Raw genomic sequence first — 13,408 nt, forward strand, 5'->3', positions numbered from 1 at the left:
TTCTGACACTTCAACTATAATACACCATTTTGAAGTGCTTACTGACTTTAAAAGAATTTTATGCTGGAATTTGTGTTTCTAACTGCAAAGGAAAGCCAAAACATCCCTTAAGTAAGGTTCCAAGAAAGTGACATTTTCATACTTTTAAAATAAAAATACGGTGGTCCTGTCTTTGAACAAGCCTAGGTTCTCTGTGTTGTAGAGGGAATTTCCTCAGTCTTTCCTCAGAGGAGAGGTGTTCCATTCCTCTGATCCTTTTTTTTGGCCCTCCTCTGGGCAGTGTTCCAAGTGTGGTCTCATGAGACCAGAGTAGGGTGGGGAAAATCACCTCCTCAACCTGCTGGCCACAATCCTTTTGATGCAACCCAGAACACAGTTGGTTTTCTGGGCTGCAAGTGCACAGTGCCAGCTTGTGCCCAGTCTCTCATCCGCCAGCACTCCCAAGTCCTTCTCAGAAGGGCTACTTTTAATCCCTTCATTCCCCAGCCTGCATTGGTACTGCGGGTTGCCCTGATCCAGTTGCAGGACTGTTGCCTTGTTAAATCTCATGAACCCTCACATGGGCCCCCTTCTCGAGCTTGTCCAGGTCCCCACATCCATCTGGATGGCATCCCATCCTTCAGGCATGTCAACTGCACCACTCTGCTTGGTGTCATCTGCAAACTTGCAGAAAGTGCACTCAGTCCTTCTGTCCATGTCATTGATGAAGACATAAATAGTACTGATCCCAGTATGGACCCCTGAGGGACACCATTTGTTGCTGATTTCCACCTGGATATTGAGCTGTTGACACTACCATCTCTATGTGACCATTCAACCAATTCCTCATCCATCAAACAATCCATCCCTCAAATCTGTATCTCTCCAGTCATTCAGAAGGATGTTGGGAGGGACCCAGATAGTCCAGATAGTTGACATCCGTAACTCTTTCCCTTGTCCACTGAGTAGTCATTCCATCATAGAAGGCCATTGGGCTGGTCAGACAGGACTTGCCCTTGGTGAAGCTGTGCTGACTGTCTTCAATCACCTCCCTGTCCTCCATGTGCCTTAGCAAAGCTGCCAGGAGGATCTGGAAGGGCTAGGTAACACTTTGGTTGGATTTGGAAAGAGCTCAGATGGGGAGATGAGAACAGGGGAGAGACTGTTGCCCCCCTCCTTCTTAGTGTACTTGCTACAAAGGTCCAAGTGTTATATGCCTGTGACAGAAACTGTCATCCAGGAGTAATTGGTCTCCCGTGTGACATGAACTGAGAGTGGATGAGCAACATTCCTTTGTACAGAGCCCACTGCCAGGGATTGTGTTGTGTCACAACCTTTACTTTGATATGGCCTATAGTAGACAGGAATGTCTACTGCCACTGTGAGGTTCCACTTCATCTTGAGCAGCAGATACCTATGCAATAAAAACTCTTCTGTCTTGTTAATGCCTGTGTTTTGTACCACCATGTGTGTGTTAGAATGGAACGCCTGCTTATGATTTACTTTCTGAATAACTCTCGTGTAGCTTCCCGCTGTGAAAAGCAAAACCAAACACTTGAGGGTCAGGAAATGGCAGAACAAAATATGCCATGGGGACTTAATTGAGCCTTTTAGTTTGTGTGTGTTATGACACTGTCTTTTATGAAGGGATCATATGCCTGTTTTTCTGTGACAGTCCTGCAACAAGAGAGCCTTTGCCATCTTAGGTGGCAATTTTACCACTCTTTTTGAGAGCAAATGGGTTTGTAAATTACTCACTCCATAACTTTTCTGCAGCAAAGATCAAATGCTGCAAAAAGCAAGTGAATACAGGGACTCCACAGCCCTTTGATGTAAATGACATCTTTACATTGTCTTCAGTAGAGTTCAGAATGGCCTTCAAATTCAGACAAAATTTGGACTTGAATTTTTTCTTTTTCCAATGACTTCGTTGCTAGGAAGACATATAGAAGAATGACTTCACTACAGCTTCCTTAGGTTTAGAACCTAAGGAAGTTTAGAAGTTTTTTTTTGTTTTGTTTTGTTTGTTTGGGGTTGGGTGTTTGTTTTTTTTTTTTCCAGACATTAAATAATATGAAGCAAAGTGGTTTGGGGTTTTTTTCCTGTTTTTTAAATATTTGTCTGGATGCTTCACTGTTCAAGTGGGATCCTTGATGCAATTCATTAGACTTCTCCTTAGGTGAAAAAAGCATCCCAAACAGTAAAGATTTATGTTCCAATCTAGTAATGCAATTTAAAGTGTTGTAAAGAATCTAAAATTAGGTAAAAAAACAATTTTTCTATAATCAAGAGAACTGCAAAGAACAGAACATTTAATAGTGTAAGCTGTGTGTAATTGTGATGGAAGATTCACAATACTTAAACCTTAGGATATCACTTGAGAAAATGTTAAATATTTTTGAAATCTTCGTAGCTGTATCGCTTGTCTTTTAATTAAAGAATATTTGTGTAAAAAGAAACATAAGGGTATTTTCATCTGTTGAAAAATCAGTTACTGCAAGAGAGCCTTGCCTCTGATATACACTTACTACTTCCATATGTACATTGCAAACTTACTGTAAGGGAATCTTTGGTCAGTTAGGGTCACCTTCTGACTCTGTACCCTTCCAACTCAGTGTGCACTCCAACCTACTGACTGGTCAGGTGGCATGAGGAGCAGAAAAGCTCTTGATTCTGTGTAAACCCTGCTCAGCAATAACAAAAACTTCCCTGTTATTATCAACACTTGTTTTTGCAAAACAAAACACAACCCCATACTAGCCACTGCGAAGAAAATTAACTTTATTCCAGCCCAAAACAGCACAGCACACAGACTCTCCTCATAAATCACTAGAACACCTTGATGTATGATAGAATGCTCTGGATTGGAGAGCCACAAGAATCCTGCAGAAACACTGAAGAAATACTACTCAGTAGGCATAAAATTATTTTAACTGAACAAATAGTTTTGAATAGATACTTTATGTACTGTCTCTCCCTGTGTTTGCAGAATGTCCATGAAGAAGGTTGTAATGTGTTAGTGTATTTGCTGTTCAATAAAATTTAAGTAGCGAACAACATTCTTCCAGGAACATTTATTTCCATTTTTATTGCATACTTGTGACCAGCCAGTGGGTGTTATTTATTCTTTCTGATTTGATTTATATGGCCAAAAGCTCATGGAAAGAGGGTTTTCTCTTTGGCATAGAAAATACTTCTTTCATTAAAGTTTTGTCCCTTGTTACTCTGGAAGGAAAATGTGGAGACATTTCTTCCCTTTTTTGAGTGAAGATAGGTGGGCCTGGTATAATTATGGTCTCCCGTAGTAATCATCACTGTTTCTTGGAGCAGCTGCAGACTTTGTGCAAGGAAATTTACTGGATACATTTGACTCAGCAGTCCTGATCTACTTTCTTATTTCTCTTGCCAGCTGAAAGAATCCTATCCCTACTCAAAAAGCATCTATCTGTGTTAGAGACAAAGAACGTTAGTACCACACTGTGTGTGTCCTCTGCATTCCACCTCTCTTCTATTAGATCTCATTCTAGAGCAGCAGACTCAGCTGTCTGTAGCTGGCAATAGGTGTGACATTGCAGTGCTGCCAAAAAAGGTTGGGAAGCTGGCCACGGTGGAGATGGGACAGAAGGACTCTGATAAGTTTGGCAAGGAGAAATAAATAGAAAAGGAAAGTCACATGGAGACAGTTTCTAAAAGGGTTTCATGAGAAACGTTGCTTACTGTGTTTGTTTGGGGGGAACCCTGGTTTCTGTCTTCTCAAGAGTCTCAGTCCTGCAGCATGTTACATGTCTGAACTCCCACTAAGGGGATGTTTAGGGCAGGAACACCTTGCTGTGTTCATAACTAATCTCTATTGGTCTATGTGCTTTTCTTACCTGTCATGGCTTTGACCATGCAAAAGTCCAAAAGGGAAACAAATGGTCCATTTTGATTATTGTCAAGATTTTCAGTTGTGCCATATATCTCTTTTCTAACTTAAGAACATGTGGGTACACCTACTGCATTGGCGGTAGAGGATAAAATTAGTATTCCAAATATTAGCCTTGGGATAGAACACTGGCTACTGGAAAAAGAGTAGGTCCTCTCCAGTTTCACTGGAGCTTGGCCAGTCACAGCAACTGTGTATTTAGACCTGGTAATATCCTCTCTGAAGACAAGAGTTGTCTGTGGTTTTGGTTTGGACTTTTTTTGAGGCAAAAAGGGGAGAAGGACTTCAGTTTTACTTTTTGTCCTTTGTAATGACTGTCCCTCTGTTTTTAAATAGGCAGGGTCATTGTTTATTTTGGTGATTACTTGGAGGTCATCTCTTAGTTCCCTAGGCAACGGGTAGGTAAATGAGCTTCATTGCTTGGTGTGGAGACTATGTTTTGATTTGAATTAATGAAGTAGGATCCAGTGTGCTAGTTTGTACCTAAAAATTTACTGATCTAAGGTGGAGTAGTATAGGAAATCCTGAAGGTTGTTTGGGTATGCACAGACTGTATGAAAGGCAATGTGGAATTTTCCTTCCAAATGAAGACATTTTCTCTCATTTTAAAATGTGGTTTGTAGAGCAGATGCCTGTCTTGACTCCCCCAGTAGGGAGACAGCTGGCTGGAGGTGCTGCTTTCTCCTTCTGGGTCACTGGTAAACACTATACTCACAGGTGTTTTGTAAGCAGACTGAGGTATATAGGCATTTGTGATCTTGCTTATTTGAGCAGTGGTAGGAATGAACTGGACAGACACAGGTAAGTGCTAATAGTTTTAAAGTGCAACAGGTTACCAACTAATATGTATCTCCTGTTTTCCACACCCTTTCCACCATAAATTTTATTGCCCAGATGTTTGAGTTCTGATATTCATTGTGCTATATCAAACCAAACTTAATTATTTAAGGGATTCACCTGCCTCTGTGTGGTTTGACCTTGAATGACAGTTGTGACACTCTTATGGAGATGAGCGGTAAAGGAAAATAAAGCAAAAAGCTTACAGCTAGAATGGGCAGAGACTAGAATGATATAAAAAATTGTAACAGTGAAGAATGCATCAGTGGTTTCTCCAGCCTAGTCTTCCAACAGCACCAGACCAGGACAAAAGCAGGACCACTCCATCCTCATTAATAGACGGGGAAGGTGAGAAACAGTTTGGTCTTTATTTGCTGCTGGGGAATGTCAGGTTCTTGGGCATGCATGTGATTGAGAAACTGAGGTACAATTGGCATTCTGCTTTGGGGTAGTTTGAATCAGCTTACACTTTGGGTAGCCTCTTTCAGCCTCCTAGAACAAAACACTTTGTATTATATAAATGCAAATTTTAAGTGCTCGGTTTCTCTTGATGGCAGGTCCTGATTCTGCTGATGCAGTGGTAATAAGTATTTGCCAGTATAGGGTAAAATCAGGTTAGACAACTGGCTAAGCCAGGCTGGATTGAAATGGTTTCTTCTTTCCTGTAAAGACTTGGATTTGTTCTCATGTAAGCTAACTGACTGCTGGCTGTTAGGTAAGTAATGCAGTTTTACACAGTTTGGTATTTGTGTGCACTCTTGTGTATTTGTGTTATAAATGAAGAAGACATTGGGCCAACAGAATAGGGATGAGTTCCTCCTACTTGGGGTCTCTGGTGTGTCAGCTTAGGAGTTTTCAGCCTGTGGCTGCTTGAGGGACAGTATCAAAGATTTCTTGCCTTTAAGTCTTTATAAATGAAGGATTAGCATTTCCTGAAATATACCACTGCAAATGGCATGGCTTAAATAAAATTATTTTATACATGGCAAAAATTGAAATGTGTGAATAGTGGGTAAGAAATGGAGTGATATTTGAGCAAAACTGAAGAAAATATTTTGAGTTTTTTTACAGCCAGATTGAAGGGATGATTTTGTGACCTTTTAACCTTTGCTAGACTAAACTTAATGTAATCAGAAATACAATTTTTTTTTTTAACTTAAAGCTGTTTTTGAGGAAGCATTTTCTACTTCTTTTTTTTTTTTTTTTTTTGACAGAAAACTTCTATGTGAACCTCTGTCTAATTCTAGTATTCCTTGTTTGTAGATGGGGACAAGAAAATTATGTTTTGATATCTTTGAGCTTTTATCTTGCTCTTAGGGGAGTTTGAGGCTATTGTTTTGAAAAGTACAAAACAGAGACCAATTTTTAAACATAAGAAATTGAAGATGAGAATACTGGAAATAAGGCAGTAGAAAATACTACTTCTTCTCTAAGCTGACTCTTTGCTTATTGCTATAACTACTGAAGAAAGGCAAGGATGGCAAACAGAAATGTAAGTTCCAGCAAAGTTAGAAATTGCAACCTATGTGGTAAATTAGAAACCCATGATATTGATACCAACTAAGAACCTTTATTAGAGTCTGTTTCAATAAGTTTGTTTCCAAACTTCTTTTGACTTGCCCAGACAATTTTATGTAGTAGGCAGATTTGAAGTGTCAGACAGAGATTTTTCTAGCTAAGTTTCATGTCATAAGAAATACTAGTTGCACAGGACAGCGCATAGATAAGCTGAGGAAAGAGAAAAGATTAATACCCTTAAAATTTCACAACCATTTTAATTCAAGTTTTAATTTTAAAATACAGCAAAGAGAAATTATAACCCATTTTGAACAATCTGTAGGTAAAAGCAACACTAAGTATTTGATTTTCTCAGTACAATCTTTGTTTGAACAAAGTTCTGAGGGAAAAAAACTTCGAATACCATTTGTCTGAGTTCAAATGGTTCAATGACTGAAAGGAGTTATCCAGGAATTAAAAATACCAAATAGTGAAAGATAAGCTTTATATAGTTTTCTTGATTTATCATTGTATTCTACTAAGCCATCTTGCCAGTCAGAAACATCATTACAGCCACCAGACTAAACCTGCAATAATTTGTTTTACCTTTCTTGAGTGTCCCTTAAAGGGATGCATGGGAAGTACTACACCCCCATAAAAGATGTTTGTCTCTGTATTAATAGTTACTCCGTAGGCAGTGTGTAAATGAGTTATTCAAGATCTTACAGTTTTGTTCATAGGGTTTGACCTGCCAAAGTGTTCATGCTTTGCAAATGGTAAAGTCATTTATGGATGCAGCTCCCGGTTGGAATATGCTGTTTGTTTAAGGTAACTATGATATTCTAAAGCCTGTCTTCTCCCCATAACATGCAGGAAATGGCAGCAATATTTTTCTTTTTTAGTCCTAAATTGTTTTAACTGAGTTAACCAGGCCTTCTGACACACACCAGCTAAGTAAGTCAGTGAAGTCAAAGGGAATCCTAGAAGGATTTGAGCTTTGTTCAGTGTTAAGAGGGGAAGGCCGATGGAATGTGGTCTTGGTGCTGTCATCAGAGAAGATGGAGCCAGGGTCTTCTTGGAGGAACAGTGGTAGGATGTATGGCAGCAGGCATAAGTTGCAGCAAGGAAACAGGAACAAAATATTCAAAGAGATGGTAGTCAGGCACTGGAATAGGGGCCCAGAGAGGTTGTGGGATCTTCTTCCTTGGAGACTGTCAGTACTTACCTGAACTAGACCTGCTTTGAGCTAGGGATTGGAAATAGAGACCCCCAGAGGTCCCTTTCAACCTAAATTACTCTTATCACACAATTTGCCTGCATTAACATTATTGGAGACCCAGTGCAATTTGACTCTAGCAACACAGTATCTTGTCAGATGTTGAAGTGTCAGTGATTGAGAATTAAAGAGCTCCTTTGTGGTATCATTGACAACAGCATGCAGGTATGTTCAAACTGCTCTGAGATTTTTCTTGGGCAATCTGTCTAATTTGGAAGCATAATCTTGGCAGAGATCTAAAATAGAAAAGGTGGTCATAGGCTACTTACCATAGATGGAAAGAACATGGCTATTCAGAGGCTGAAAAAGAGGAGGAATGGAAAAAGCAAGCTGAAACTTCGTACTTGAAGTAGTAGCTAAATAAGAAATGCTACAGTAATCAATTGATTGAAACAGTTTTCTTAACATGTTGCAAAATGCTCACTTTCCTGTAAAAGGTAAAAGTAAGAGCCAACACAGGTAGGAAATGTACTTTCATGTCAGGCTTTCTAGTTTATGGTAAAAATCTCATGAGAAGAATTGGAGTGTTCCTCCAGTAAGAATTAAATATTTGTCAGTGTTATTTCTACCTTCAGTTAAGTTAATGCTCAAGATGTCTCTTTTTATGTGCTTCATTTAATAACATATTACTCAAGTGAATCATTTGAAGAATTCTTCAGTGAAATATAGAAATAATTTTCATATAACATCAGCAAGTGAACATCTTACTCAGATGTATTACTCTGTACTTAATATCCCAACATGGTTTTTGTTGATGTATTTACACCAAAGTTGAAGCAATTTAGAACACTAAAAGGTATGACTGTGCATTCCATCTCATTACAGACTTAATGCAACAGCAGTCAAGGACCTCGTTATTGTAGAGGGCAGAAATTATAGGTAAAATTTGAGGTTTGGCTCAGGAGCATAAAGAGTGTCATCCATCATTCACTGGGTCAGATCTCAATTGCTGTAATGTTTGTAACTGGTAGAGAGTGCTTATGACTGAAACAACAAAATGCTTTTAAAAAGGCATATCTTTTCTGATATTTTAGAACATTTTAGTGCATCTTTTCTATAGGTATTCAAGGCTGGATTTGATACCACAGTTATAAAGACGTATTTAAAGATCTGTCGCTGAATTTTGATAGACATGAATTGAATGGACAGATCTGTGAGGGCATGCATTTACTATAACCCATGCTCTCTATTATTAATTTGTATGGAGTTTTTTGTTTTTTCTTTTACTCTCCCAGCACCTATCAGGGCTGCTGACCCTAGAGAAGGAAATGAAAAACAAGTGTTCCACCTCTCTCTACTAAGAGGAACAAAAATTAATATCTTGGATTCCATACTCGTGAAGGCCTTTCAAAACTCTTCATTCTGGAGTTACCTTACACTTGTGTACATTGAAACATGTTGATGCATTAGACCATTAGTTATATGAAATGATAATCTTATCTTTTTTTAAGTTACGAAAAATGTCTATGACTATTGGATCTATTTGCCCTGGATCCAGAATAAGACACAGATAAACACACAGTAAATATTAAATGCCTTGTGTGGTTGAAGTATTCGAAGACCAATTTGAGTATCATCTGCTGTTACAGTTGTGTTTTGGTTATTGTCAACATGTTATTCCTAATTCTAAAAATATGTAGGTGTACAGGAGTCTGATGGCTGTCCTCTTAGAGTTAAAACCAGATATAAATACTTGAACAAGGAAGACATTGCTTTGTGCTCTGAGCAACTATCAGGTTTAGCATATTCTAAATTTTACATTTTCTTTAGTTCTTGGCAGCTCTCACAGAATACTTGGAATCTAGTTTAGTTATCACCACTCCTTTTTAGCATCATGGGATATCTACTGAAGCTTCTACTCTTCTGTGTCTTAGGAAATATTAGTCTTTCCACAGGCATGCGGAGTTTTACCAGGCTTGTTTGATGTTTCTGTCTCTTGATGGTGAGGCCAAGAACATGACAGTACAAGTTCTTGTCAGTCAAGTGCAGGGCATGTAGCTTTTGTGGAGGAAAAGTCAGGCACAACCAGATGTTGCAGTTTGACTTCACACCTTTATTTTTACCAGAGCTCTTCAGCATCACTTTTGAGTGAAGTACTAACAGCTGTTTTATTTAGGCTTATAAAGCTTTCAATTGTGTTGGTATTTCAAACATGCTGGCGACTTAGACATCTACCTGAGCTAGGCTCAATGAAATGCTTGTTTTCTCTCTTCTTGAGTTTCACTTATGCTGCTGCTATTTATCCTTAGAGCAAAGACTGTCATCTTCTGAGGTCTTCCACCACCATGTAAAGCAGAATATTACATCATTGTGACTCTGCTTTGCCATTCTTTATGTCCCTGATGCTTTGCAATTGTCTCTTGGTAAGCAATGTAGGAGAGTTGATAAATTTCTGTTCGGAGAGCAATCGTATTCAGCAGAAGGCAGGTGAGGAAGTGAATTAACAGTTTCACAGGTTTGGAGGGAAAGCCTGGGAATTCCTTTAAACTGTCAATTCATACAGAACTATATCTTAGATAATCTGATCAGAGTCATCGCATTTGTGAAGTAGAACAATCTGGCTGGAACTTTAATACCAGCCTCTTGTGTCTCTTCTCCCTTGAGGGCCGTCACTGCTGGCTTACTGGCACTGCTTTCTGCCTGTCAATGGGTGGTTCATGGACTTTATAGCACTTTGTCCTGTAAAGAAAGATGTAGGTGAAGCCCTGTGCAATATGTGCCCAAATCCAAGGGTACTGCTTACGTAGTGTGAACTTCACAAAATATTCTCCTACCGGGCAGTGATGTCAAGATCAGCAGATGTAATGATGTTTTTTGTGAGTGGCAGTTGGCAGTAGGACTTCCATCAATAGTGATGGTGTCAGTCCATTTTTTTTGTGTGCATTATTTTAGGAACAGAGACCCCCTTCCTTCTGCCTCCAAACTCTATAATAACTAACAGAGCTAAATTGTTTGGTTTACCCTTTTGTTGTCAGTACATGCTAGCAAAGACTGATGGGGACTTGCAGATTTCACAAGGAAGATGTAACTCTTGTGTATACTCATAGGTTCCTTTTAGAAGTGTTTAAGAGACAGCCTTGTGTCAGACAAAGTTTTCTAAAAGACATTCCAAGTATCTTACTTCTCATCTGTGTTAGTTGTTGACAGATATTTCTCATATCCCAAGAATTCCCAAGGAAGAGAAAAACTTGAAAACTCTTGGTGGCTTGGGTTTCTAGAGCTTGTTTTCAAAAGTAATATTTAGCCAAAGCCTTGGCACTGTGTCAGAAGGAAGTAGCTCTGCTATAACATTGCTGACAAAGCTCTGTTGCTTCCAGGGCCCAGGTTAGGATCTATATGAGGCTGCGCTGTGTCCTGACGCATTAGGACCCATCTTTAGTAGCTCAGTAGAGCACAGATCCTGTGGAGCATGGACACACCAGCAGAGGAATGGCACGACACTGGCACCAGCAGTACATTTGGCACTGGTAGGACCTTTTGCTGACAGCATGCTGCAATTCTTTTATGAATCAGTTTGATACCAAAAATAGCTACTAGCTTCTTTGGAGACTATCATGGTACGGGGCTACTTTGATTGCAAAACACTCCAGACAGGGAGTAGGATATGGCTGAAAAGTCAGACTGAGCTAGTAGAAATGAATCTAGGAAAGAAATTAACACTCTATATAAGTATAATTTGGCTGGCAGAGCTGCATATCCTTTAGGATTTTCTGGTGCCTACAGTTGGAGCTGCAATGTGATCATATCCCTTGCCAATTTAGCTGAGACAGCTTCAGTGTGTGCTTGGCCTAAGTCTCCTGTGTGACACTTCAAACATTTGATCAAGGATCTTGAAAAGGAAATAGAAAGTAAGTAAATGACAAGAAGACAAGAAAGGCTCATGCTCTAACTTAAACTAGTGGTACAAACCCAATCTGTTGTCCCTGAACCTCTGTTGCAAAGGAAGTGAACTCAGGACTGGCTGGCAAAGGTGTTCATTCCCCAGCAGCCCCTGAGGGTGGGCAGACTGTTCCTCGTGTGTCAGAGTCGCAGGAGGCCATAGGAGTTCTGGTTGTTCCTGAGAAAGAGGTCAAGCATGTTTGGCAAGAGACTATAAAGTGAGAGAGCAACTGCTTGCGGCGCTGTCTGTCGCTCCCTTTCTTCGGCTCCTGTCCTACCTGACAGAGCAACTTGACTTTAAAGCTCAGTTCCAGTTTTGGGCTCATTGTGGCCCCTGTGTAGTAGGTAAATTTAGGTTTTCTCACGCTGCTAAGAAGCCCTGAGCCAACTTATAGGAAGTATACCTTCTGGTTATATTGCAAGTGCAAGAACTGAACAGTAAATGGGAAGTTCTTCACTGCTGTTCTTGATGTGCCTATCTTTGGATTAGCAGCAGGAAGCAGCTTCTCTTGTAGAATCATTTTTATGCTGCAGGAAAAGCCATTATAGCCATCTGTTGAGGAAAATTAGCAGTTTGCAATATGTTACATCTGTAAATGGATAAACTCTTTCAAACATGACATGTGTTTATATACATACTTTGGTGTAATTGAGTGTAACTGAGGAATACAACTTGCTGCTTCATTACCAAGTAACAAGCAATAGGACCCGAGGAAATGGCCTCAAGTTGCACTAGGGGAGGTTTAGATCAGACATTAGGTAAAAATTCTTCACTGAAATGGTTGTCAAGCACTGGAACAGGCTTCCCAGGGAAGTGGTTGATTCAGCATCCCTGGAGGTATTTAAAAGATGTGTAGATGTGGTGCTTAGAGACATGGTTTAGTGGTAGACTTGGCAGTGCTGGGTTAGTGGCTGGACTCATGATCTTAGGGGTCTGTTCAACCTAAACAATTCTGTGATTCTCTTCTAGCTGATAGCCAGTGGGTTTTTCCAAGGTGGGTAAAAGGTAATTGTAATTTCAAATGTATTTTATGTGTGTGTAGGTGATAATACAAGGATTAACATAGTAGACTATAAATCTTTCTTGTCGTTCAGAATTGGCTAATTATTTCAAGAATTGTTTCACCTCACTGAAGGCTCTCAGCTGATAGCAGAATTGTGACTGCTACACCTTGGAGTGCTGGGATTATTTGATTTTGTTCCAGGCTTATCTTTCTCTGAAGTATAGCAAAATATCCAATTATTTAAGATTCTTGGATAAGTAACTGTAGTATAAGCTTCAGTTCTTGTTATGACACCTTTATTTTCCCTCTAATACCTAACTGTGAGAGCTGATTTAAGAAAAGCAGCAAACACATATCCTTGGAGTGAATAAACTTCTGTTCCTGTGTTTCATTTGATATATCGCTTAGTACAAGCAGCAAATGAAAATGGCAAACCTAAGGAAATTGTAATGGCTTTTAGTGATAAGTAGTCAAATAAATATCACATGCTAGTAGCTTTGAAGTTTTTGATTAGAGATTCAGTTGAATTTCTGTGATTTACTAGGCTTACACGTCACTTACATTCACAAACCATGCATGCTTGCATATAATAGGTTTGGGTTTTTGTGTGTGTGAAACTCCTCAGTGTGATGTTTGCAGTGGATTCAATGGTCCTGAGCTTTTTCATGTATCGATGCCTAATCCCTGTGCTTACAGCTGCCTGTGCTTCAGGTATTATCTCTGCTGTAGTAATGCCAGACTCCTGAGACCCAATAGCAAAACCAGTAGGCAAATCATTTGTTTATTTGGCAGCCTGAATTTTACTGGGGCTTCATATTATTCAGTCCCACTCATAAATCATCAGCTCAGGGACTCAAGTTATAGGAGAGTTTGAACTTTGTTGGCATTTCTTTCTCTTGCTTTTTAAATACATTTTTTACTTCTATAATGGTGAGAAAGGGCTGTGGAACATCAGTTCTAATGGCTTTGCAAATCAAAATGAGATTAAGAATGAAGCTACTTTCATTAATG

General features: G+C 39.4%; 1 protein-coding gene across 3 annotated transcripts in view; it reads left to right on the forward strand.

Annotated features, from left to right (window-relative positions):
- Positions 1-10,905: 10,905 nt before the first annotated feature.
- CPNE4 (copine 4) overlaps positions 10,906-13,408 on the forward strand; it is a 189,736-nt gene continuing 187,233 nt past the window's right edge. For all 3 annotated transcript variants that reach the window (XM_008933532.4, XM_018075700.2, XM_018075699.2), the window contains exon 1: positions 10,906-10,981. In XM_008933532.4, coding sequence (XP_008931780.1) covers positions 10,924-10,981 — 58 coding nt within the window. In that variant the 5' untranslated portion in view covers positions 10,906-10,923. The remainder of the gene's footprint in view (positions 10,982-13,408) is intronic.

This window comes from Manacus vitellinus, unplaced genomic scaffold (genome assembly GCF_001715985.3).
Source record: "Manacus vitellinus isolate BGI_N305 unplaced genomic scaffold, ASM171598v3 scaffold_3_pilon, whole genome shotgun sequence".
Classification (NCBI taxonomy): Eukaryota; Metazoa; Chordata; class Aves; order Passeriformes; family Pipridae; genus Manacus; species Manacus vitellinus.